We start from the raw sequence: 27,978 nt of genomic DNA, 5'->3' as shown, positions 1-27,978 counted from the left end.
AAGAGTTAGGCCAGACAACAAAGGATAGAGTTCAGTGTGTCAAATTGGAGGGCCTGTTGTCTGGACCTATGGCAGTCTCTATGGGGGTGCCACAGGGTTCAATTCTTGGGCCGACTCTTTTCTCCGTGTATATCAATGATGTCGCTCTTGCTGCTGGTGACTCTCAGATCCACCTCTACGCAGACGACACCTTTTTGTATACATCTGGCCCTTCATTGGACACTGTGTTAACAAACCTCCAAACGAGCTTCAATGCCATACAACACTCCTTCAGTAGCCTCCAACTGCTCTTAAACACTAGTAAAACTAAATGCATGCTCTTCAATCGAACGCTGCTGGCACCCGCCCACCCGACTAGAATCACCACTCTCGACGGGTCTGACCTAGAGTATGTGGACAACTACAAATACCTAGGTGTCTGGTTAGACTGTAAACTCTCCTTCCAGACTCACATTAAGAATCTCCAATCCAAAGTTAAATCTAGAATCGGCTTCCTATTTCGCAACAAAGCCTCCTCATGCTGCCAAACATGCCCTCGTAAAACTGACTATCCTACCGATCCTTGACTTCGGCGATGTCATTTACAAAATAGCCTCCAACACTCTACTCAGCAAATTGGATGTAGTCTATCACAGTGCCATCCGTTTTGTCTCCAAAGCCCCATACACTACCCACCACTGTGACCTGTACGCTCGTTGGCTGGTCCTCACTACATGTTCGTCGTCAAACCCACTGGCTCCAGGCCATCTATAAATCACTGCTAGGCAAATCCCCGCCTTATCTTAGCTCATTGGTCACCATAGCAGCACCCACCCGTAGTCTGCGCTCCAGCAGGTATATCTCACTGGTCATTCCCAAAGCCAACACCTCCTTTGGCCGCCATTCCTTCCAGTTCTCTGCTGCCAATGACTGGAACGAATTGCAAAAATCTCTGAAGCTGGAGACTTATCTCCCTCACTAACTTTAAGCATCAGTTGTCAGAGCACCTTACCAATCACTGCACCTGTACACAGCCCATCTGAAATTAGCCCACCCAACTACCTCATCCCTATATTGTTATTTATTTTGCTCTTTTGCACCCCAGTATCTCTATTTGCACATAATCTCTTGCACATCTAGCATTCCAGTGTTAATACTTATTTTGCACTATAGCCTATTTATTGCCTTACCTCCATAACTTGCTACATTTGCACACACTGTATATATATTTTCTGTTGTATTTTTTGACTTAGTTTTTTTACCCCATATGTAACTCTGTGTTGTTGTTTTTATCGCACTGCTATGCTTTATCTTGGCCAGGTCACAGTTGTAAATGAGAACTTGTTCTCAACTGGCTTACCTGGTTAAATAAAGGTGAAATAAAAAATAAAAATAAAAAAACAAGGAGAACTGTCTACAGAAAACTGAGAAACCAAGATAAAGAGGCCTCCCAATTTAGGGAGGAGAGAGACTATGATAAGAACATGTGTGTGTGTGTGTGTATGTGTATGTGTGTGTGTGTGTATGTTTGTGTGTGTGTGTGTGTGTGTGTGTGTGTGTGTGAACTGATGGTCAGGAGAGCAGTTTTAAAGTGGAAAACTACAGCCCGCCTAAAGAGGGGAGGGATTTTTGTATGACGTGTGCGTAAAAAATATTGTACGACCATTTTGTGGCAGAATTCTCAATGAATAAAGGCCTGACTATGCAGACCGGGACTCTGTCCGTTTCTTGATCCAAAAGCAGTACAACCTTTTGGGAGACGCACAGAGACACTGAAATAGCTAGTTAAATAATTCTCATAACACCCGGTCTAAGTACCCCGGTCTTGTCTTGATTTAGCTGGAGGAAGTTGTGAACCATCCAAGTATTCAAATAACTAATACGGTCTAATAATTTATCTGTGGAACTAAAATCCTCTGGTGACACAGAAATGTAAAGTTGTGTATCGTCTGTGTAGCAGTGAAAATCAATGCTGTGCTTTCTGATAATGGTTACAAATTCCAGAATCCCTTTTCTAAGGCACACATCTTTGCCCCTTTGCACTCTGTTGGATTTCAGCAGATAACTAAATGTATTATTTGTACATTTCTTATAAGTAATATTTCTTATGTCTTATCATCTCTTTCTCTCAGACCTTTTGGCTTGCCCAATTTTTTATTCTTGATAGAAGGATACATATTATCTGCAGCCAAAGTGTGATACCACATTGGTATTCTATGTCTCTATTTAGAAAGAAAAAGGCTGCAGTATCAGGTCACACAGAAGCCCTGTGTGAATCAAAAAACAAAGGGAAGCATGGAGGTAGTGGGGGAGGGTTTTTTAAACCTGATGCAGACAGCGGATGACAGCCATGGTCATGTTATACTTTGACATGGAACCATTTGGCCCTGGGTGTATTGATCGCTCTGAGTTGAGCATACAGTCTATTGCATTAAGTTGCAATATGTTACAGTATTCTGTTCCTATGGTAGCAAATATCTAGTATCAGGTAGTCTCGCATTGCCATACCTCCAAAATCACGTCGTTGTCATGCCTCCCATTGGAGGTCTGGAGAATTTTGTATTGCAAAAACGGTTTGAATGGTCTGCTACATTTCAAGAACCCTCCCCACACACACCTGTAGAAGGGGTGATGTGTGTTATGTGCGTCACTGTTTTCCATCCGGGTAGGACACATATTGTAGAGAGAGTTGTTGCGTATGCTGGTTTTAAGTCCTAGTTTTCAAGTTATCAAGTGTGGCTGACAGTCTGCGATTTAAATGTATTATGCTGGTAAAGTCAAACGTCACAACACGTTCTAAACCACTCTGGTGACAAACATACGTTTTGCCTCGTCTCCACTCATCCTCCTGACTGCTGGCTGTGCTTTGCTACCACCCAAAAAATCTGGAAGATTAGCCATTATTTTGTTTTTGTAAGGACCCAAAAACGGAGGCAGTGGGAGAACCTATTTAAGTAAGTAAATACATTTAGCTAGCTGGCTACAGTAGAACACTTTGTAGGCTAACTCAACAGCTAGCTAACTAACTTCACATACTGTTTAGCTAAGTTAATTAAATGTCATCAGCTAGCTAACTTCCTATTAGCTATCTATCTTGATGTAATCACTGTAAATTAAAAACACACAGTCTCCAAATGCATTTGTAGATAACAGCCAGCTCCAGCTGTCAGTAAAGGGAGAGTTTAGGCTGCTGGACAGGGCTGGTAATTTTGTGGACATTATGAAAGGATTATCCAGTTCCAGTCCCTAGACGGGATAACTTTGAGGACAGAGAGATAATAGCAACATAATATTCAATGCTGTCTAATTTAAGTACACTGCTCAAAAACACTAAAATAACACATCCTAGATCTGAATGAATGAAATAATCTTATTAAATACTTTTTTCTTTACATAGTTGAATGTGCTGACAACAAAATCACACAAAAATTATCAATGGAAATCAAATGTATCAACCCATGGAGGTCTGGATTTGGAGTCACCCTCAAAATTTAAGTGGAAAACCACACTACAGGCTGATCCAACTTTGATGTAATGTCCTTAAAACAAGTCAAAATGAGGCTCAGTAGTGTGTGTGGCCTCCACGTGCCTGTATGACCTCCCTACAACGCCTGGGCATGCTCTTGATGAGGTGGCGGATGGTCTCCTGAGGGATCTCCTCCCAGACCTGGACTAAAGCATCCGCCAACTCCTGGACAGTCTGTGGTGCAACGTGGCGTTGGTGGATGGAGCGAGACATGATGTCCCAGATGTGCTCAATTGGATTCAGGTCTGGGGAACGGGCGTGCCAGTCCATAGCATCAATGCCTTCCTCTTGCAGGAACTGCTGACACACTCCAGCCACATGAGGTCTAGCATTGTCTTGCATTAGGAGGAACCCAGGGCCAACCGCACCAGCATATGGTCTCACAAGGGGTCTGAGGATCTCATCTCGGTACCTAATGGCAGTCAGGCTACCTCTGGCGAGCACATGGAGGGCTGTGCGGCCCCCCCAAAGAAATGCCACCCCATACCATGACTGACCCACCGCCAAACCGGTCATGCTGGAGGATGTTGCAGGCAGCAGAACGTTCTCCACGGCGTCTCCAGACTCTGTCAAGTCTGTCACATGTGCTCAGTGTGAACCTGCTTTCATCTGTGAAGAGCACAGGGCGCCAGTGGCGAATTTGCCAATCTTGGTGTTCTCTGGCAAATGCCAAACGTCCTGCACGGTGTTGGGCTGTAAGCACAACCCCCACCTGTGGACGTCGGGCCCTCATACCACCCTCATGGAGTCTGTTTCTGACCTTTTGAGCAGACACATGCACATTTGTGGCCTGCTGGAGGTCATTTTGCATGGCTCTGGCAGTGCTCCTCCTGCTCCTCTTTGCACAAAGGCGGAGGTAGCGGTCCTGCTGCTGGGTTGTTGCCCTCCTACGGCCTCCTCCACGTCTCCTGATGTACTGGCCTGTCTCCTGGTAGCGCCTCCATGCTCTGGACACTACACTGACAGACACAGCAAACCTTCTTGCCACAGCTCGCATTGATGTGCCATCCTGGATGAGCTGCACTACCGGAGCCACTTGTGTGGGTTGTAGACTCCGTCTCATGCTACCACTAGAGTGAAAGCACCGCCAGCATTTAAAAGTGACCAAAACATCAGCCAGGAAGCATAGGAACTGAGAAGTGGTCTGTGGTCACCACCTGCAAAACCAGTCCTTTATTGGGGGTGTCTTGCTAATTGCCTATAGTTTCCACCTGTTGTCTATTCCATTTGCACAACAGCATGTGACATTTATTGTCAATCAGTGTTGCTTCCTAAGTGGACAGTTTGATTTCACAGAAGTGTGATTGACTTGGAGTTACATTGTGTTGTTTAAGTGTTCCCTTTATTTCTTTGAGCAGTGTATAATGAAGCCTATTTCTTTGTGACGTTTCCGGTCCTCAGATATGGAATCCTGTGAAAGCCTGTTTGCAGATGAAGGGAGAGGTCCCAAAGAATGTCCCAAGAGACTATATATATCCTATATGCCATGGGTTATATGTGTAGGCCTACCTATGTTATCAAATGTTGGTATACAAAAATACAGTTAAACATCACACACAATGTATAAACCAATTACAATTGGAGTAGGCCAACCCTGCTGGAGGTCTGCTGGGTGTGCAGGGTTCTGTTTAAGCCCAGCAATAACACACCGGATTCAACTTATCAAACCTAATGAGTTGATAATCAAGTGTGCTATTGCTGGGCTGGAACAGAAGTCTGCTCACCCAGTAGATCAGGGATGGAGCAAGGTTGGCCAGCACTGGTATGGAGTTTTTCTGGTTCACCTGAAATGCTGCTTTAGTATTAATAGCCTACTTGTTACTAATCAATAATATATTGTTGTTTAGACTAAGGTGTCTAATCTTTACATACGAGTTAGCTTTTTGTATATTTTGAAGTGATGTAGTGTTGATTCTTTGAAGGGAAGTGTTTAAACTTGTTTTAATTGTTAAACTGTTATTGAAAAATTAACTAGTGTCAATATTGATTCATCACAATCCTGTAATAAAGAGGGGAAGGGCTCTGTCTCTAATGTGTCTGTGTTGTATTCTCAAATGAACATTTCCTTTTTGTCTAGTTGTAAGATCTACAATCTGTTTTATTTGATTGTCACTCTCTCAGTATATCAGCTATGTGAATCCATTTTGCTGCTCATCATATGACATGCATCCCCAATGCAGCCATAGGCCTACAGTATGATGGCATTACTGGCCTTCTGGGCATCTGTTGTTTACATGTTGAGCTATATGTTTTCTATTTATAATGATACCAATAGATACATTACCAGTAAATGATACAGTTCGTTCAGAAAGTTTTCAGACAACAACGATAGTGTGACAGGGTAGGAACCACCATTTTGGTCAGTGTTTCCCAGGAACAGCTCAGAAAGTATAGAAACACACATTTGTTCTCCTCAGGCAAGAGCTTTGTACCTGAAGGATCTACAGTGCCTTCAGAAAGTATTCCAACCCCTTGACTTTTTCCATATTTAGTTGTGTTACAGCCTGCATTTAAAATGGATTAAATTGAGATTTTGCATCACTGGCCTACACACAATACCCCATAATGTCTTATTTTGCACTATAGCCTGTTTTTAGGTATTTTTAGAAATTATACTGAACAAAAATAAAACACAATATGCAACAATTTTACTGACTTTACTGAGTTACAGTTCATATAAGGAAATCAGTCCATTTAAATGAATTCCTTAGGCCCTAATATATGGATTTCACATGACTGGGCAGGGGCACAGCCATGGGTGGACCTGGGAGGGCATATGCCCACCCACTTGGGAGCCAGGCCCACCCGCTGGGGAGCCAGGTCAGACGATCCCGCAGGTAAAGAAGCCGGATGTGGAGGTCCTGGGCTAGCGTGGTTACACGTGGTCTGCGGTTGAGAGGCCGGTTGGACGTACTGCCAAATTCTCTAAAATGACGTTGGAGGCGGCTTAAGGTAGAGAAATTAACCTTAAATTATCTGGAAACAGCTCTGGTGGATATTCCTGCAGTCAGCATGCCAATTGCACACTCCCTCAAAACTTGAGACATCTGTGGCATTGTGTGACAAAACCGCACATTTTAGAGTGGCCTTGAATTGTTGTAAGGGCAATTTCTGTTAAACCTTACTGATGCTTGTGTACTAGAATATCTTTCCTTAAGCCTAGTTGCTTAGGTATTAAGGTTGAGATTGTTAAAGAAACTAGATCATATGAGATTGAATTGTGCGTGCATTAGTACAGTGCCTGTTTTAACTGTTTTGTGTGCGGAGCGTAAGAACCTAATTAGGGAAGTATGTCCCCATGATGTCTGGGCACACAGCCAAGAGCTGACAGGTGGGACCTATGGTTTCCTGCTAGTCAGAGGGGAAATAATTGGTCCCTCTTAATCTACTGAAAACAGAGCAAAGTGTTAAATCCTGCGCACCAGTGAAACAGCTGGTTTCCTGGCTAGGGCCTGTTGCTGGGCGAAAGGTTCATGCTTGTGTATGTGTATGTGTGTGAAACCCCTTCATCATCTAGGCAGACAGTGAAATGCACTCGCTCGCCCGGTTTGGGGAACCATTCATCTACTTTAGAGGAACTGTGTCTGGAGAGATTTCCTGTTGCTTTGACACCTATTGTCCTCACTAGAAGACTAGAATGACCAGCAGTTGCTACAGAATGAGACAACCTTTTCCACAGTTAGTCTGTACCTTGTACTCCAGTTTCGTCTCGTCTCATCATGTGTTTTGTACATACTTGCATGAGACAGCTTGACTATATAAGGCTTCTGTACTCCCTTGTGTCATTTGAGCTCTCGGCCGTACACCTCAGAGTGCATGACTGACCAGCTCCATTATTGCAATTCTTATTGAATAAAAGTTTGATTATTTGAAGAAAAACAAAAGTCTCTCCTTATTGGTTAAAATTCCATGACATTGTCCCCAGCACAAAGTGCACCTGTTTAATCAGCTTCTTGATATGCCACACCTGTCAGGTGGATGGATTATCTTGGCAAAGGAGAAATGTTCACTAACATGGATGTAAACTAATTTGTGCACATCATTTGAGAGAAATAAGCTTTTTGTGCGTATGGAACATTTCTGGGATCTTTTATTTCAGCTCATGAAACATGGGACCAACATGTTGCGTTTATATTTTTGCTCAGTATAATTACAAATGAAAAGCTGAAATGTCTTGAGTCAATAAGTATTCAACCCCTTTGTTATGGCAAGCCTAAATAAGTTTCTTAACAAGTCACATAATAAGTGTGCAATAATAGTGTTTAACATTATTTTTTTATGGCTACCTCATCTCTGTACCCCACACATACAATTATCTGTAAGGTCCCTCAGTCAAGCAGAATTTCAAACACAGATTCAACCACAAAGACCAGGGAGGTTTTCCAATGCCTCACAAAGAAGGGCACCTACTGGTAGATGGGTAAAAAAAAAAAAAAAAAGACATTGAATATCCCTTTGAGCATGGTGAAGTTATTAATTACACTGGATGGTGTATCAATACATCCAGTCACTACAAAGATACATAACTCAGTTGCCATACAGGAAGGAAACCGCGCAGCGATTTCACCATGAGGACAATGGTGCCTTTAAAACAGTTACAGAGTTTAATAGCTGTGATAGGAGAAAACTGAGGATGGATAAACAACATTGTAGTTACTCCACAATTCTAACCTAAATGACAGAGTGAAAAGAAGGACGCATGTACAGAATAAAAAATATTCCAAAAACATGCATCCTGTTTGCAATAAGGCACTAAAGTAAAGAAGTGAACTTTATATCCTGAATATAAAGCAATATATTTGGGGCAAATCCAACAGAACACATCACTTAGCACCACTCTTCACATTTTCAAGCATGGTGGTGGCTGCATCATGTTATGGGTATGTTTGTCATCGGCAAGGACTACGGAGGTTTTTAGGATGAAAAGAAACGGAATAGAGCTTAGCACAAGCAAAATCCTAGAGGAAAACCTGGTTCAGTCTGCTTTCCAACAGACACTGGGAGACAAATTCACCTTTCAGTAGGACAATAACGTAAAACACAAGGCCAAATATACACTGGAGTTGCTTACCAAGAAAACATTGAATGTTCCTGAGTGGCCTAGTTAACGTTTGCCTTAAATCGGCTTGAAAGTCTATGGCATGATTTGAAAATGGCTGTGTAGCAATGAACAACAACCAACTTGACAGAGCTTGAATAATCCATGTGTGCAAAGCTGTTAGAGAATTACCCAGAAAGACTCGTAGCTGTAATCGCTACCAAAGGTGATTCTAACATGTATTGACTCAGGGGTGTGAATACTTATGTACATTAGATATTTCTGTATTTCATTTTCAATACATTTGCAAACATTTCTTAAAATATGTTTTCACTTTGTCAGTATTGTGTGCAGATGGGTGAGATTTTTCTTCTTCTATTGAATCCATTTTGAATTCAGGCTGTAACACAACAGAATCTGGAATAAGTCAAGGGGTATGAATACATTCTAAAGGCACTGTATGAGGCAAACCCTTTCCAGATTTTGTACATGCCTTTTAAGTGCTGACATATAAAATGGTTTAGTGCAAATCCAACCCTTGTAATTTAGGTACAGTATGCAGATAAGGAGATGACAATTAGGCTACAGGAGATGAGCATTACAGGTAACATGTTATTTTATTTTATTCATTTCAGCAATGTTGCTTGCAAAAAGGTTGCAGTTGTTCCCATAGATAGACAGTACATGGTTGCTCTGGGTACAGTTGAAGTCGGAAGTTTACATACATTTAGGTTGGAGTCATTAAAACTCGTTTTTCAACCACTCCACACATTTCTTGTTAACAAACTATAGTTTTGGCAAGTCGATTAGGACATCTACTTTGTGCATGACAAGTAATTTTTCCAACAATTGTTTACAGACAGATTATTTCACTTATAATTCACTGTATCAGTATGGGGGGGAAATGTAGGCACTCACTAACTGTAAGTCGCTCTGGATAAGAGCGTCTGCTAAATGACTAAAATGTAAAATCTAATGTATCACAATTCTAGTGGGTCAGAGGTTTACATACACTAAGTTGACTGTGCCTTTAAACAGCTTTGGAAAATTCCAGAAAATGATGTCATGGCTTTAGAAGCTTCTGACATAATTTGAGTCAATTGGAGGTGTACCTGTGGATGTATTTCAAGGCCTACCTTCAAACTCAGTGCCTCTTTGCTTGACATCATGGGAAAATGAAAAGAAATCAGTCAATTTTTTTGTTGTTGACCTCCACACGTCTGGTTCATACTTTGGAGCAATTTCCAAATGCCTGAAGGTACCACGTTCATCTGTACAAACAATAGTATGCAAGTATAAACACCATGGGACCAGGCAGCCGTCATACCGCTCAGGAAGGAGACGCGTTCTGTCTCCTAGAGATGAACGTACTTTGGTGCAAATCACTTCCAGAACAACAGCAAAGGACGTGAAGATGCTGGAGGAAACAGGTACAAAATTATATATATCCACAGTAAAACGAGTCCTATATCGACATATCCTGAAAGGCCGCTCAGGACATACCCTGAAAGGCTGCTCAGCAAGGAAGAAGCCACTGCTCAAAAACCGCCATAAAAAAGCCAGACTACGGTTTGCAACTGCACATGGGGACAAAGATCATACTTTTTGGAGAAATGTCCTCTGGTCTGAGGAAACAAAAATAGAACTGTTTGGCCATAATGACCATTGTTATGTTTGGAGGAAAAAGGGGGTTGCTTGCAAGCCTAAGAACACCATCCCAACTGTGAAGCACGGGGGTGGCAGCATCATGCTGTGGGGGTGCTTTGCTGCAGGAGGGACTGGTGCACTTCACAAAATAGATGGCATCATGAGGAAGGAAAATTATGTTGATATATTGAAGCACCATCTCAAGACATCAGTCAGGAAGTTAAAGCTTGGTCGCAAATGGGTCTTCCAAATGGACAATGACCCCAAGCATACTTCCAAAGTTGTGGCAAAATGGCTTAAGGACAACAAAGTCAAGGTATTGGAGTGGCCATCACAAAGCCCTGACCTCAATCCTATAGAAAATGTGTGGGCAGAACTGAAAAAGCGTGTGCGAGCAAGGAGGCCTACAAACCTGACTCAGTTACACCAGCTCTGTCAGGAGGAATGGGCCAAAATTCACCCAACTTATTGTGGGAAGCTTGTGGAAGGCTACCCAAAACGTTTGACCCAAGTTAAACAATTTAAAGGCAATGCTACCAAATACTAATTGAGTGTATGTAAACTTCTGACCCACTGGGAATGTGATGAAATAAATAAAAGCTTAATAAATCATTCTCTCTACTATTATTCTGACATTTCACATTCTTAAAATAAAGTGGTGATCCTAACTGACCTAAGACAGGGAATTTTTACTAGGATTAAATGTCAGGAATTGTGAAAAACTGAGTTTAAATGTATTTTGCTAAGGTGTATGTAAACTTCCGACTTCAACGGTATAACTGACCCTGGATAAGCTAGCGACTGGGCTAACACAGCTAACCTTTTAGGTCAATAATATGCTGTTTTTATTAACATTTTGTTGGCTTTATAATTGTGAGAGAAATTTAACTAGCTATAGCTAGCTAGTTATACTTAGGTAATTTACAAGGTTAGCTGACTTTTCTCAAAATGAACCTCATTGTGGCTAGTTACTTATTGTCTCTCATGCTAGCCTTTACAGCCAAATATCACTTCAGAAACGTCAAAATGTATTGATATGGCCAGCATTGTAGACCATTTCTCGCCTAGGACCCTTTAAAATCAGTTTTATATTTAGCCAAATTCCGTTTTCTCCGTTTTGTTTTTCCAGGTTTCTGTTCTCACATTTTTTCAGGTTTTCACTCTCAAAATCACACTTTTTTTAAAATAGAAAAACAACTCAATTGGATGTTCTAACTCCACAACAATGCTTTAATCAGGAGACCACAACATTTTAGACATTTAGATTTTTGGGTGTAGTTACCCTTTAATTCCAGTGTGCACCTAGGGTGTTTTTGTACCACACATGATAGTAATTTAAGTCACTCTGGATAAGAGCGTCTGCTAAATGACTAAAATGTAATAGTAGAGTTTGCAAAACAAATACCCACTGGATTGATGCAAATAGGCTACTTTGTAGTTAACATTTAATTGAGAAGGTTTTTGGGAAAGCCTTTCTATCTACCAGATTTTTCTTTAGCATCACTGCTAACGGTTACACAAAGTGGTAGCTGCGCACAACACACATTCACACACATGGAGAATTCTTGTTGCCTCTTCAGAAAGTTGCAGGAAATACGAATCATTGATGCATTCTGTTGTCTTATGATAAAGTTGGGCAAATTACTTAATTTTCAATACATTTAGTTGATTCCCTACTAAGTTCAATACATTTTTTAATATTGTCGAATTCCGTTTTATTGTCTGGATTCCGTGATTCTGTCCGCATTCTCCGTATCACAGATTTTATAAGGCCCTACTCCCCTCCTGCTGCAGCTTTAGCTCATCTCGAAATAACAGTAAAATACTGTGAAAACCAGCATGCTGCAAACGTTCTAAAATGTTTTGCCACCAGTGCTTGTTTTGTTGACATATTTTGTCCTCACGCACTGTTGCTCCTACGGCACTAATCTGGTGAGCACCTTTGGAGCTCTGTCCAAGCAAGGCATTTTATGATTTCTGCCATGGACCTTCCCCAGGCTTCGCATTTTAAGGAAGTCTGGTTCAAGACAAGGTTAAGTATCAGGTAACAGAATGCTTTTAGAATTATGAATGTTAAAGCCAGGATAAACACAGAAACCAAAACAACATACAGTAAAACATTTAAATTTCCTCTCAAGACAAGCAAACGTTTTACTTCTATGAAAACATTCCCTTATACTCTGTAGGTGACATTTACTAGCGTGATGTTGCTACAATATATGTGAGTGGAGCAGTAGAACAAGATTAGCTTATTTCCCTTTAGCCATGAAACAAGTGAGTTACGTGGGCCTAACTAAACTCAGAGAAAATGTAATCATAATCAACAGGCTATCCAACCATCTCAGCCAAACCCCCTAAGCATTCAGAGACAGCACGTCAAGCTGTGCTAAAATGTAGATCAGCACAACTCTCCCTCTAATAATTAAGGAAAATGTATGTCTGTTCAGATAATGGCTCAGAATTACAAGTAAACCCTAAAGGAATCCCTCAAAAACCATCATTTAACTTCACAAAGCAATCACTTTTACTGCTAAGGCATTCAAATGGGAAAACAGGCCCTTTCCATGAACACATTCAGCTCATTGAATATTTGGCTCACCTTCATGGCAGTAGCTTCCCTTGTAGCCAGTGTTGGTGCAGTCACAGAGGACCTCTCCCTGGTGGATGGAGCAGAGGCCTCTGTTGCTACAGGGGTTCTGTTTAATACACAGGTATTCCAAATCATTCTGAACACTTTGGCCATCCAGGAGCACTGGGAGGGTCTCCCCCAGCTTCAAGTTGGCAATCAGGCCCTGGAAGGGTGGCTCATATTTGACGGTGCTGGACGTGAGGGCAGATAGGCGCACATCTGGCGAGATGCCGCCTACGTAAAGGTCACTGGCCACCACCATCTCACTCCTCTTGGACTTGACTTTGGCCACCTTCTCCTCGTTGTCCACCACCAGGCTGGTCTCTCTGTAGTTGCGGGTGAGCAGCACGCGGTGCCAGCGCTGGTCGTTGACGTGGGTCTCCGTGTGCAGGGAGGCAGGCTCTGCGCAGTGGATGGTGAAGCGCAGATGCAGCCGGCCATCTGTGATCAGTAGCTCCAGGAAGTCACAGTTCCCTCCATCGTCCAGGTAGAGCACCAGGGCCTTGCTGATGTTGGTCTTCAGAGTGAAGCTCAGCTCACCTGTGACCTTGGCCTCCCAGCGGCCGTACCGTGCCCACTGGCCAGGGACTCCCTCGTACTCCAAGGCCGTGGCCATGACTGTCAACAACAGCCCAGTCAATAGCAGGGGCCACACAGCCCGACCTTCACGTTGCCCCTTGCTGCTTATCATCTTCCCCTTCTGGCCCTAATCCCTCCAACTAGGTCTCGTTGCTTTTAATCCACCACCGCTGAGAGAGGCAGAAATGATCTCCAGTCTACACTGTTGTTGTGTTTTCCCTAAAGTTTACAGAAATAATATGATTCCAATGCGTCTCTTTAGCTTTGCCTCTCTATCCTGATTATCTTCTTAGCCTCTCCATTGAGTTGAAAAACTGGGAATAAAATCCCAAAAATGGTCAGTTATTATACAGAGAACAGGCTACAGAAAATGTTCTGGGGACATGATAGAATCCATATGTTTAGGAATCTAGGAACTAGCACATACTGTAGCCTACGTTTAGGAGTCCAGGAACTAGCACATACTGTAGCCTACATTTAGGAGTCCAGGAACTAGCACATAATGTAGCCTACGTTTAGGAGTCCAGGAACTAGCACATAATGTAGCCTACGTTTAGGAGTCCAGGAACTAGCACATACTGTAGCCTACGTTTAGGAGTCCAGGAACTAGCACATACTGTAGCCTACGTTTAGGAGTCCAGGAACTACCACATTTACAAAAACAAGTGAAGATTGCTGCAGAATGTTGAAGTGAGCTGGTTTGGGTAATGGGTCACAAACAGGACAAACAACAAAACTAATTCAAGGCTATCTGTTCCTCTTCCCCTTCCTTATCAACCAAATATCCTGGCAGCAGTCCAGTCCAGTCTGGTCTCCAGGAGTTAGCTAGGCACAGAGCCAAGCAGAAACAGGTGCAGGCCCCATCTTCGTTAGTGTCCCACTGCTCTGGAATACACACAAGAAAATTATGTTAGGAGAGGAATAAAAGATAATTGACAGCTTAGCATCATTTTAAATCTCCAGCCGCTGGAGTTGTCTAATCTACTGAAGCTATGTAACTCACATAACAAAATAATGACATAACATAATAGATTATAAAAATGTAAGCTTTAACATTATAATAACTAAAACATTGTATGTCTTTAATCTTCTGTAGTTATATAAATCATATAATTAAATAATGACATAAAACAAATAATTAAATATGGCACAGAAAAAGAAAGAAGAGAGAGATTGAGAGCGAGAGAGAGCGAGAGAGAAAGAAAAATACTTTAGTATTGCATTGCTTTGTTTATTAGTCCCCCCGGCGACACAGCAGAGAACCCAGAGAGGCAGGGGAGGAAAGATTATTTTAGTTAGAGACCAATGGAGGCTTGGAGTGTAGGAAGAGACTCAGGGCTTTTCAATCACGTCAATAGGGTTTGGGAGCTTCGTTGAAAGCACTACAGATAGTATACTGACGGAGTGAGAGAGAGGAAGATATATATATACATATATATATATATATATATATATATATATATATATATATATATATATAGAGAGAGAGAGAGAGAGAGAGAGAGAGAGAGAGAGAGAGAGAGAGAGAGAGAGAGAGAGAGAGAGAGAGAGAGAGAGAGAGAGAGCAGATTGCTGTGTTCATGTTGTGCATCTAATTAAATATGAAATGTATTTTTAGCAAGATTACCATTGTGAGTACTGTGACCTTTCTCAAAAGGTCTTCAGTCAAAATTAAACAACACAAACGTTTAATTTTACAGTCCTCTCTGATTAGCTTTATCAGGATGGCCCTGCTGTTGCACTTTGTCACTTTCCAGTGATCTTCCAAAGTGATTCAGTGTCCTTGAATGTGACATCTAACAGCAATTATCTTGCATAATGAGCAGTAAATCTGCAGAGGGAGGGACACCTTTTAATTAAGGATAACTATCAGGGCCTGTCAGTTATCTGGTAAGAAGTGGATGAAAAGCTGAGAGGAAAGTGAACAATTCCCCTTTTATGCATGCCGCAAAATGACAAGATCAACATGAAAACATTTGGTGAGAACAACAGTAGACACTAAATATAATTTAAAAGTACCCACTTTCAATTAACACAATTATAGTCAAAGAGCTAGCGTGGTGCCGTAGTCCCAAGTTTCCCTTGCTGCTCCTTCTAATAAATTTAATCAAATCAAAACTGGGCCATTTGCCGCTCCCCCTCCACCCACAAGAAAGTGCAACAGACTGCATGTCTTTCCAGACAAATCAGTCTTCGTCTGCCTCCAGGAAAACGCCTGCAGAATGAAGGAACGAATTGCCTTCGGATTGTTTGATGAATTGCTGTGGCCTGTTGAGACGGAGGCACTGTGGCTTGTTGTGACGGAGGCACTGTGGCTTGTTGTGACGGAGCCACTGTGTCCTGCGGAACACAAGTCTCACAGCTCTAATGACAACGAAGGTACAGGCCTTTTGCATGTTGGATTGTCACTTGAAAAGAAAAAGCCTTCGTGACAGCCTTCATCTAGAAATAACACAGTAAAACACCCAAATCAAAGACAGGGGTTATTGAAACCAATTGATTGCAGAATCAAACACACTGAATAAATAAAGTGAGTGCAGATATGGGTTATAGTTGATGGACTAAAACCAACACATCAACAAGCCCTTCCATCCACCTGTTATTCAATATAAAACAGCATTCACTTTTTGTTAGCCTGAAGTACCTCCACACAGCAGGCTACACACGAGGCCAAGCACAAAGCCCAGCACAATCAAACATCTCTCCTCCCAGCTAGACAACAGGGATGAAGCTGGGGCTTACTGGGCAGAGCAGAAAACTATGTTTGGTGAAAAATAAGTGATGAGCCCAGCCTGTTCAGTTTACAGTGGGCTGAATCTAAAAGTCTAGAGAAGATCCTCTCCAGATCTGCTTTGAGCTGGCGAATTCTCCCTCTCTGAGAGGAGAGGTGTGAGCTGGGAAACATGTTGCAATGCAGCAGGAATGCTAATGATATATCAGACACCAGAGAGACCAGACTTAACCACAGTTGCTGGTGGCCTTTATAAACACCAACAATTATAAATAAAATGATAAAAAACTTAAGCTCATTAACAATGCATATCACACAACCAACCTTTTGTGTGAGGGTATGTTAATTGACCTTGCAGGAATACAAATCATTGTCCTGCCAACCCACTCTGTGTTGTGTTGAGTGTCTGCATACAGTGAATAGGTTTCTCTCTCTCCCCTTCTCTCTCTGGGACAGTGGCTGTGTAGGAAAGGGCAGCGCTCCTCTCAGATGTGTCAGAGTCAGAGTGGATGCAGGTACTGAACAGCTCTCTCCTTTTCCCTTCACTTCTGAACACCACTGTTGCATCGAGGCTCTCCAACTCACTGAACAGAGATGGCTGGGTGATGGTGGGGAACCATAGTTGCTTCTGAAATGGCATAGTGCACTATATGGGGAATAGGGTACCATTTCGGAGGCAGCCTATGGGAATTGCAGCCAAACTGGGGAAAAAAAGGCTTATGTATTGCATTTTTTGTCTGAGCCACACACCCCAGTCAAAAAGGATTAATAGTGCCTAAACATATCATATATCGTCAAGGACAGTCTCACGTACAGTGAGGGAAAAAAGTATTTGATCCCCTGCTGATTTTGTACGTTTGCCCACTGACAAAGAAATGATCAGTCTATAAATTTAATGGTAGGTTTATTTGAACAGTGAGAGACAGAATAACAACAACAAAAATCCAGAAAAACACATGTCAAAAATGTTATAAATTAATTTGCATTTTAATGAGGTGTCACGCCCTGACCTAGAGAACTCTTGTTGGTTGGGTAAGGGTGTGAGTTTCAGTTTGAGATCTATGTGATCATATTCTATGTTGGAGATCTAGTATGTGTATGTCTAGGTTTGGCCGGGTGTGATTCCCAATCAGAGGCAGCTGTCGCTCGTTGTCTCTGATTGGGGATCATACTTACAGTGGGGGAAAAAAGTATTTAGTCAGCCACCAATTGTGCAAGTTCTCCCACTTAAAAAGATGAGAGAGGCCTGTAATTTTCAACTATGACAGAAAAATTAAGGGAAAAAAATCCAGAAAATCACATTGTAGGATTTTTAATTAATTAATTTGCAAATTATGGTGGAAAATAAGTATTTGGTCACCTACAAACAAGCAAGATTTCTGGCTCTCACAGACCTGTAACTTCTTCTTTAAGAGGCTCCTCTGTCCTCCACTCGTTACCTGTATTAATGGCACCTGTTTGAACTTGTTATCAGTATAAATGACACCTGTCCACAACCTCAAACAGTCACACTCCAAACTCCACTATGGCCAAGACCAAAGAGCTGTCAAAGGACACCAGAAACAAAATTGTAGACCTGCACCAGGCTGGGAAGACTGAATCTGCAATAGGTAAGCAGCTTGGTTTGAAGAAATCAACTGTGGGAACAATTATTAGGAAATGGAAGACATACAAGACCACTGATAATCTCCCTCGATCTGGGGCTCCACGCAAGATCTCACCCCGTGGAGTCAAAATGATCACAAGAACGGTGAGCGAAAATCCCAGAACCACACGGGGGGACCTAGTGAATGACCTGCAGAGAGCTGGGACCAAAGTAACAAAGCCTACCATCAGTAACACACTACGCCGCCAGGGACTCAAATCCTGCAGTGCCAGACGTGTCCCCCTGCTTAAGCCAGTACATGTCCAGGCCCGTCTGAAGTTTGCTAGAGTGCATTTGGATGATCCAGAAGAGGATTGGGAGAATGTCATATGGTCAGATGAAACCAAAATAGAACTTTTTGGTAAAAACTCAACTCGTCGTGTTTGGAGGACAAAGAATGCTGAGTTGCATCCAAAGAACACCATACCTACTGTGAAGCATGGGGGTGGAAACATCATGCTTTGGGGCTGTTTTTCTGCAAAGGGACCAGGATGACTGATCCGTGTAAAGGAAAGAATGAATGGGGCCATGTATCGTGAGATTTTGAGTGAAAACCTCCTTCCATCAGCAAGGGCATTGAAGATGAAACGTGGCTGGGTCTTTCAGCATGACAATGATCCCAAACACACCGCCCGGGCAACGAAGGAGTGGCTTCGTAAGAAGCATTTCAAGGTCCTGGAGTGGCCTAGCCAGTCTCCAGATCTCAACCCCATAGAAAATCTTTGGAGGGAGTTGAAAGTCCGTGTTGCCCAGCGACAGCCCCAAAACATCACTGTTCTAGAGGAGATCTGCATGGAGGAATGGGCCAAAATACCAGCAACAGTGTGTGAAAACCTTGTGAAGACTTACAGAAAACGTTTGACCTGTGTCATTGCCAACAAAGGGTATATAACAAAGTATTGAGAAACTTTTGTTATTGACCAAATACTTATTTTCCACCATAATTTGCAAATAAATTCATAAAAAATCCTACAATGTGATTTTCTGGATTTTTCTCCCTCATTTTGTCTGTCATAGTTGACGTGTACCTATTATGAAAATTACAGGCCTCTCTCATCTTTTTAAGTGGGAGAACTTTCACAATTGGTGGCTGACTAAATACTTTTGTCCCCCACTGTATGTAGCCTGGTTGCCTACCTTAGTTGTGGGATCTTGTGTTCCTGTTAGGCTTGTGGTGTTATAGCCCTTAGGACCTTCACGGTTACGTTGCTTTTTGTTGTTTTTGTCGAGTGTTTATTAGTTCTAATAAACATGTACGCATACCACGCTGCACCTTGGTCTGACCCGTCTCTCAATGACCGTGACATGAGGGAAATAAGTATTTGAACCCCTCTCAATCAGAAAGATTTCTGGCTCCCAGGTGTCTTTTATACATGTAACGAGCTTTGATTAGGAGCACACTCTTAAAGGGAGTGCTTCTAATCTCAGCTTGTTACCTGTATAAAAGACACCTGTCCACAGAAGCAATCAATCAATCAGATTCCAAACTCTCCACCATGGCCAAGACCAAAGAGCTCTCCAAGGATGTCAGGGACAAGATTGTAGACCTACACAAGGCTGGAATGGGCTACACGACCATCGCCAAGCAGCTTGGTGAGAAGGTGACAACAGTTGGTGCGATTATTCGCAAATGGAAGAAACACAAAATAACTGTCAATCTCCCTCGGCCTGGGGCTCCATGCAAGATCTCTCCTTGTGGAGTTGCAATGATCATGAGAACGGTGAGGAATCAGCCCAGAACTACATGGGAGGATCTTGTAAATGATCTCAAGGCAGCTGGGACCATAGTCACCAAGAAAACAATTGGTAAAACACTACGCCGTGAAGGACTGAAATCCTGCAGCGCCCGCAAGGTCCCCCTGCTCAAGAAAGCACATATACAGGGCCGTCTGAAGTTTGCCAATGAACATCGGAATGATTCAGAGGAGAACTGGGTGAAAGTGTTGTGGTCAGATGACACCAAAATCGAGCTCTTTGGCATCAACTCAACTCGCCGTGTTTGGAGGAGGAGGAATGCTGCCTATGACCCCAAGAACACCATCCCCACCGTCAAACATGGAGGTGGAAATATTATGCTTTGTGGGTGTTTTTCTGCTAAGGGGACAGGACAACTTCACCGCATCAAAAGGACGATGGACAGGGCCATGTACCGTCAAATCTTGGGTGAGAACCTCCTTCCCTCAGGCAGGGCATTGAAAATGGGTCGTGGATGGGTATTCCAGCATGACAATGACCCAAAACACACGGCCAAGGCAACAAAGGAGTGGCTCAAGAAGAAGCACATTAAGGTCCTGGAGTAGCCTAGCCAGTCTCCAGACCTTAATCCCATAGAAAATCTGTGGAGGGAGCTGAAGGTTCGAGTTGCCAAACGTCAGCCTCAAAACCTTAATGACTTGGAGAAGATCTGCAAAGAGGAGTGGAACAAAATCCCTCCTGAGATGTGTGCAAACCTGGTAGCCAACTACAAGAAACGTCTGACCTCTGTGATTGCCAACAAGGGTTTTGCCACCAAGTACTAAGTCATGTTTTGCAGAGGGGTCAAATACTTATTTCCCTCATTAAAATGCAAATCAATTTATAACATTTTTGACATGCGTTCTTCTGGATTTTTTTGTTGTTATTCTGTCTCTCACTGTTCAAATAAACCTACCATTACAATTATAGACTGATCATGTCTTTGTCAGTGGGCAAACGTACAAAATCAGGTGGGGATTAAATACTTTTTTCCCTCATTGTATGTTGGGGGAAATTGAGGGGCAGAGGGGCAGTGTAGTGTGTGAAGGAGGGGATTTGGAGCATTCCACCAGGAAGGGCAGAGCACATGACTTATAGATGAGATCTTTCAAATGCTCACATTTATTATTTACACAGCAAGGAGGATCTCCTCCTACTGGCCTCCATCTTCTGGTAACTCAAAAAGTATTTGAAGAAAGAGCTAGTAGTGACCAAATCCAACATTAACGCTCCTTGGCCAGGTTTTATCGCCAAGAATAAGATTAACTTATTTAGATAACAGATATGGCCATTAAAATCCGGTTATTATCTATGGCTAATGCAAATTCAGGCATCCCCAGACCTAATCAAAATAATGTATACCACAGTTGAAAATATCCATAACTCTTGAAGATAGTTAGTGTGGGCCCGAAGGACTCAGCTGTGAACACACTACCCAACCAACTGCACACGTCCTTACGGCATCTGTGTCAAAGTCAGTCACATTAGAGCACCACTACAGCTTCCTTCATACACATTTACCTACTTACCGAGTCCAAAGCAAACTGACAAAACACTCCAGACTCTACTATGCATCACTTCAGCTGGGCACAACACACTGTACATTCCAAACATGAGTGTTTGATAACAACTGAAAAGATTCCTCTTTATTGTCCATTCCTCATATACTGTATACAATATCTATAACGCATGCCAATTTCAAGAGGCCACTGTACGTGCCATTACTTTGAAGTCTATCTACAGAAGATCTTATAAAACGTACACCAGTCATGATAGACCAGCTACAGTATATAACCTATCGTCACCCTTCTCTCAAAGGTCCACAGAATACCAGGGTCAGTAAAGTTTCCAGTCTGGCTGTAACTGGACCCTGTCATCCGGACCTCTCCAGAGAGATGAATAACGATTGAGTAGAAACACTGGAGCCAGTCAGTTTCCATCCACCTGTACAGTCTTTGGAGCTGCAGGCCATCTGACCCAGCCTCTGTCAGTACTGTGCACTGCAGCACTGCAGCAGCCTCTCTTCCCATGCTGCGTTTTCCCTCTGTGTCTCCCTGCACCTCCCTCTGCCTCTCTCTGGGCACAGCGGAGGTGGATGGGCCCCCAGGCCGGAGAGATGAAAGAGGCAGACGGGTGGAGGGGGCCCTGGGGAGCACCTCCACTGAGCCTGCCAGAGAGAGACTCACCCACACAGTGGAACGGGCAGCCCACCACTGAACACACACACACACACACACACAAATAAATTACCAAACAAAGATTCATCATGGTATAGCACTTTAGAGGAGTGGACAGTATTGTATAACAGTTCATCATCATCATTTTGCAATTCATGTTTCACAGTAAGATATACAGTAGTTGGGAGGAACAAATGTGAGAAAAGGTCTGTTAATAGATTTGTGGTTAGGGAGTCATACTCAGCATTAAGCAAATTAGAGCAGGTTAAAGGGCATTCCGGCTCTGTGTCCTGGGTAAAAAGCCAAGGTCAGCTATTATGCCAGGCATTAGTAACTGTAATATGTAGATACAGTGGGGTCTGGAATTATTGGATCCCTTGATAAAGATGAGAAAATAGTGTATACAATAAATAATACCAATACTGAGCTATATTGTATGCTCCAAAAAAATGAAAAATTATATTATTCTATACTAATACAATTGCTCAGAGGAAGACATTTTGTTTGACCACAAAATCAACATTTTGCAATAGCCATCTCAGTCTCCGGACTTGAACCCCATTGAAAACCTGTGATTTGAATTGAAGAGGGCAGTCCATAAGCGCAGACAAAGGATATCAAGGATCTGGAAAGATTCTATATGGAGGAATGTTCTAAGATTCCTCCCAATGTGTTCTCAAATATCATAAAACATTTTAGAAAAAGGTTCAGTGTCGTTATCCTCGCAAGGGGATGGTGCTGGAGTATTGAAAACAGGGATGTTATTAATTTTGACCCGTATCTTTTTTTGATTTTGTATTACTTGTTAAACAAAATCTCTTTCTCTGAGCAACTGTATTGGTATAAAATACTTTTTATTTTTATTGCATACATTATAGATCAATATTTGTATTATTTATTTTATATAGTCTATTTTGCTCATCTTTATCAAGGGATCGAATAATTCCAGACCCCACTGTATATTACAGAGACTATACATACTTCATAAGTAGCAAGATAACATTACAATGTTACTAAAACAAATCAAATGATAGCCATCTTAGAGATGTGCAATTTTCCTACATCATTAAATGACTGAACGAATGTACACACAAAGAGATGCATGTACACAGTCTTCGCAATTCTCTGTGTCACTTGCAAATGCAGGCAGGCACTCACGCAGACATTCACCAGGGGACAAGTACAAAGAGTATAAAGTGTCAGTAGATCTAGCAAATGCACAGGGAAAGTGAGAGATGGTGACACTGAGTAATAGCATTTGATTGGAAAGACCAAGAGCCGTGGGGAGTGTCCCAGAGGAGCTGAGTGGGCCAAAATTAATAGCGACGTTGCACATGTAAGAAGGGGATCACACGGCTTCAAAACGAGCCACTAAAATCAGACGTGGAGTGGAAAAGTCTCCCGAGTGGCGCAGTGGTCTAAGGCACTGCATCGCTGTGCTAGCTGTGCCACTAGAGATCCTGGTTCAAATCCAGGCTCTGTCATAGCCGGCCGCGACCGGGAGACCCATGGGGCGGCGCACAATTGGCCCAGGGATGTAGCTCAGTTGGTAGAGCATGGCGTTTGCAACGCCAGGGTTGTGGGTTCGATTCCCACAGGGGGCCAGTATAAAAAATGATGTATGCACTCACTAACTGTAAGTCGCTCTGGATAAGAGCGTCTGCTAAATGACTAAAATGTAAAAGGAGGCTTCTAGGACATGGGATAGAAGCTAGCTGGAATAACCTGGGGCCTCTTATTAAAGGTGCGTGTGCACATAAAAACTAAACCTTGCGTGAGGCATTTTCCCCACAAAGGTTGGAATTGATCAATTTTGACGGGAAAGTGTATGTATTTCCACAAACAGCACAGACCATGTTCTAGTGGTTAAAGAATTGAATTGCAAGCAAATATTGTTATTTTGGGTGAAATGGAAGTGTTTGACGCACAGGAATTATAATAATGGTAGCCTAATAAAAACATTAAAACGTAGGCCTAATGATGAAACAGATGCATTTGCCATGGGTAAGGAGATCGCATAGCAGCATGTAGAATATGTTCTTTATTATTTTTTATTATATAGGCCTAAATCATAATCATATTGCAGGACATACAGTATGTCTCTCCTTTTTTGACATTACTGGTTTATTCCCGCTACACAACAAATGTTCATCCATCGCTCATTCAATAGTCTAAAGTAAATATTTAAAAAATCTTTGACAGTGTGGGTAGGCTACAGTATTGCTGTGCGATAGGATTATGAGCTCGGCATCATAGCCTATTTAATTTCAGAGCCTATACCAAGGCAGGAGATAGAAACGCAATCAGCTATTGATAAACAAAATATTGAACAACATCTCATCTCTTGCATAGAAGTGTAGGCGGTAGCGTTTACTTTTAAATTCTTTGAATAGACAATCAATCTTACAGAATGCGCGGCCAGTGTAGGCTCGGCCCTAAACTATGTGCTCTCTGTCACCTGGAGATGCATTGCAAATGCCCAGGAACACAAGGAAGACACAAATGACAATGATTTAAGGGTCAGTGGTAACTTGTATCTGTACAGGGTGAACTCTACCTATTATTGTCTTTAGGAATTCTGCCTTACCTGCACTGGTTTCATCCCCCACACAAGCCTTTAAATGCTGTGACATCCTGTGGAGATTGGGCCTGGGTGAACAGGTTAACGTGACTTGGTATCGTTTGATTAGTCAATGGTGGTTGGTTTTGGTTGGAAAGAGTCACACATTCAAATAGGGCTGGGCGGTATACCGTAATTTACTATACACACCGGTATTGATGCATGGACCGGTTTGGGTTTTTACTTTACCTTCTATAATGGTATTTCAATGTTTGGTTTGTTAAATGTGATAAGCAACTCCGGAGCGTGTAATGTCCGTTTTTATAGTTTACTCTGTTTGCTACTTGAGTCGTCTTTCTCTCTCCTCCTGCTGCATGCCGCTTCCCACACCAAGCCCCCGGTCACTCAAGGAGAGAGCACGAGTCACAAACACTTTCTTGCCATTCACTCTGCATGGTTAGATAGATGCAACAACATGTTGGTGACATACTGCTTTCCACAAGCGTTCTATAATTACACTATTAGTTTGTGTATCTTACAGTCTGCAAACCACTGTCTGCTAGTTTGTCTTTTCTTAGCAAGTTGGTGCTAAAATAAATATTGTTAGCCGCTAATGCTAATCGCTAGTTAGCTGGCTAGCTTGCTAAATGTACAAAGAGTCAGAGCATACAGTACATAGATAGCTAATACAGTCTGGTACCAGGGCGGGTGTAGGCCTATAGTATGTTACATGAGGTAAAACAACATGGAATGTAACATCCAATTAGGGTTCCTCTGGACACATTGACCAACACTTTGGTTCAAACCCTGTCAATAATTCCTCCCTGGCTTATTCATTTGTTGTCATGTCAAACAACAATGTATTGAAAGTGCTGTCCACTATATTCCAACCATAGAATCAGAATAATAATTCAATTTCCATGATTTCAACAGTTCACCAATTAACTAGACCTAGATTTTTTGCCCATATCATGCAGCCCTGCATGACACACTGTGGAAATGATAACAAACATGCAGGAAATGCAAAAATTGTAGAAAATGCAGAAAATTATTTTGGTTTGAAGTTGGATTGAACAGTATAAAACAATCAGAATTGAGAAAGCCCCATTGAAATCACTTATAATGTATGTGTTACCACCCTAGGGTCATGAACTACTCATAAAGCATATTTAGAACTTGTATTATTCAAAAACATAAGATACCGTCAAATACTGTCATACCGTCAAAAATGATATGATATTTTGCCCATATCACCCAGCCCTACCTTTAAAGATGATAAATGGAATGAAATGTATTTTTTCTGCCTCTTATCCTGTATCCTGTATCCATGGAGAACGGTTGTATGACATTTTCAAATTTTCTAGGCTTCTAGGCCTCTGACCTAGTAGGCATCTCTTTTTTCATGCTTTGGCTTGGAACTGTAAGATTTGTATACCTAGACTAATGCTTATTAATGCTTTGTAACTTAAGTTTATGCCTTATATGTGATTTCATTCATTTTACAAAGTTATTAAATAATACTTGCGTTTTACATTCACTTCTCATCACCATTTCTTGATCTTAGTCAACTAAACGCATAATACTTGATTGACATGGTTGAACTATAATATCAAATGGAGTCAGATAGTCAGGTTTATCAAATGTAGACAGTTAAGTATTATTTAGCACTACAACAGTGTTTGGCATGCTATATGCTACATGCATTTGTAGTTTGAAAAGGTCAATGCTTATCAAAACATTCTAATATTAAATCATTCTGCCCACACCTCTACAGAAATGTGATCAAATGTGCCATTGCGCTTTCTTTTAGAAACTACCAAATGAGGGTGTTTTTGTTAACCTACAAGGTGAATTGGAGGGCGTTTTACAGGCGGGGTTGTAATGCTCTTTCACGAGTGCACATATATAGTATGGCTCTGATTTATCAATGAAAACATGCGTATATGTTGAGTGCGACAGTTTGATAAATCCCAATAATTTGTTGAGCACACAAATCCTAGAATCTCCACGTACACCAGAAATTTAATGAGACATTTACGCACGGTTAATAAATGAGGCCGCAGGATTCTATAATGCCCCAAAGCTAGTGCAGACAGAATGTGTTCACCCTTTGGATTGTTAGTCTGTATGTGGAGATGGTTGGTCCTCCGAGTCTGAAACATTGTGGTGGTGACTACACAATACATTTTAATCATGCCGCTTTTGCATGTAAAGAGAGCCATCTACAACGCCTTCAGAAAGTAGTCTCTAGTCTCTTGACTTTTTTCAAAATTGGTTGTGTTACAGCCTGAATTTTGTGTCACTGGCCTACACACAATACCCCATAATATCAAAGTGTAATTATGTTTTTAGACATTTTTACAAATTAATAAAAAATGAAAAGCTGAAATGTCTTGAGTCAATAAGTATTCAACCCCTTTATTATGGCAAGCCTAAATATGTTCAGGAGTAAAAATGTGCTTAACAAGTGATGGGTACTAACTTGAAATATCCTTATTCATGTTACTGAGGGAGAGAGGGGAATGCAGAGAGTTTACATTCTGTCAGAACATGTTATTGTTAGATATTAGGTATCCTGGAGAGGAGAAGGGCCACAGTCTAACTTCTGGTGTAGCAAGTATTTAAAATTACAACCCAACAACTGAATCCAATGGTTATATGTAGGAGGAATGTATATGGTGGGGTGAATGGAGGTTGGATATGAGACAGGGGCTTGAAATGTTACAAAGTAAGGGAAAAGGAAATCACATGGTTGCGGTCACTGTCAAGGGTGGATAGCTGTGGATTAGTGAGGAATGGGGGCCGAGGTCAGGTCAGGTCACATGAAGGGAGAAGGAACAGTTTATTACCCATATCACTTAACTTCCTGTCTAGCAACAGAGTTGTATTGGCTGTCCAGATGTGTAAGCATAGGAGGACTCACTCTGGGTGCAATAATAGTGTTTAACAAGATTTTTTAATGACTACCTCATCTCTGTACCCCACACATATAATTATCTGTAAGTTCCCTCAGTCAAGCAGTGAAGTCCAAACATAGATTCAACCACAAAGACCAGGGAGGTTTTCCAATGCCTCACAAAGAAGGGCACCTATTGGTAGACAGAAATAAAACAAGCAGACATTGAATATCCGTTTGAGCATGGTGAAGTTATTAATTATACTTTGGATGGTGTATCACTACAAGCAGTCTCTGCAAAGATACAGGCATCCGTCCTAACTCAGTAGCCGAAGAGAAAGGAAACTGCTCAGGGATTTCACCATGAGGCCAATGGTGATTTTAAAACAGTTCCAGAGTTTAATGGTTGTGATATGAGAAAACGGATGATGAATCAACAACATTGTGTCACGACTTCCGCCGAGGCTGCCTCCCCTCCTTGTTCGGGCAGGCTTCGGCGTTCGTCGTCACCAGCTTACTAGCCACTGCCGCTCCATATATCATCATTACATTTGTCTTGTCTTGTCAATTACACACACCTGGTTCTTATCCCCTCATTAGTTTGTGTATACAGTGAGGGAAAAAAATATTTGAACCCCTGCTGATTTTGTACGTTTGCCCACTGACAAAGAAATGATCAGTCTACAATTTTAATGGTAGGTTTATTTGAACAGTGAGAAACAGAATAACAAAAAAAAAATCCAGAAAAACGCATGTCAAACATTTTATGTATTGATTTGCATTTTAATGAGGGAAATAAGTATTTGACCCCTCTGCAAAACATGACTTAGTACTTGG

The 27,978-nt window shown here is 41.9% G+C and overlaps 1 protein-coding gene across 2 annotated transcripts in view; it reads right to left on the bottom strand.

Moving 5' to 3' along the window:
- The window catches only part of LOC121578931 (neurexin-2-beta-like), a 314,921-nt gene that overhangs the window by 245,469 nt on the left and 41,474 nt on the right, over positions 1-27,978 (bottom strand). For both annotated transcript variants that reach the window (XM_045224458.1, XM_045224459.1), the window contains exon 2: positions 12,790-14,283. In XM_045224458.1, the coding sequence (XP_045080393.1) occupies positions 12,790-13,510 (721 nt within the window). In that variant the 5' untranslated portion in view covers positions 13,511-14,283. The remainder of the gene's footprint in view (positions 1-12,789; positions 14,284-27,978) is intronic.

This window comes from Coregonus clupeaformis, chromosome 13 (genome assembly GCF_020615455.1).
Source record: "Coregonus clupeaformis isolate EN_2021a chromosome 13, ASM2061545v1, whole genome shotgun sequence".
Taxonomy (NCBI): Eukaryota; Metazoa; Chordata; class Actinopteri; order Salmoniformes; family Salmonidae; genus Coregonus; species Coregonus clupeaformis.
The sequence above is the reverse complement of the archived record's forward strand: the minus strand, read 5'-3'. Positions and strand labels throughout refer to the sequence as shown.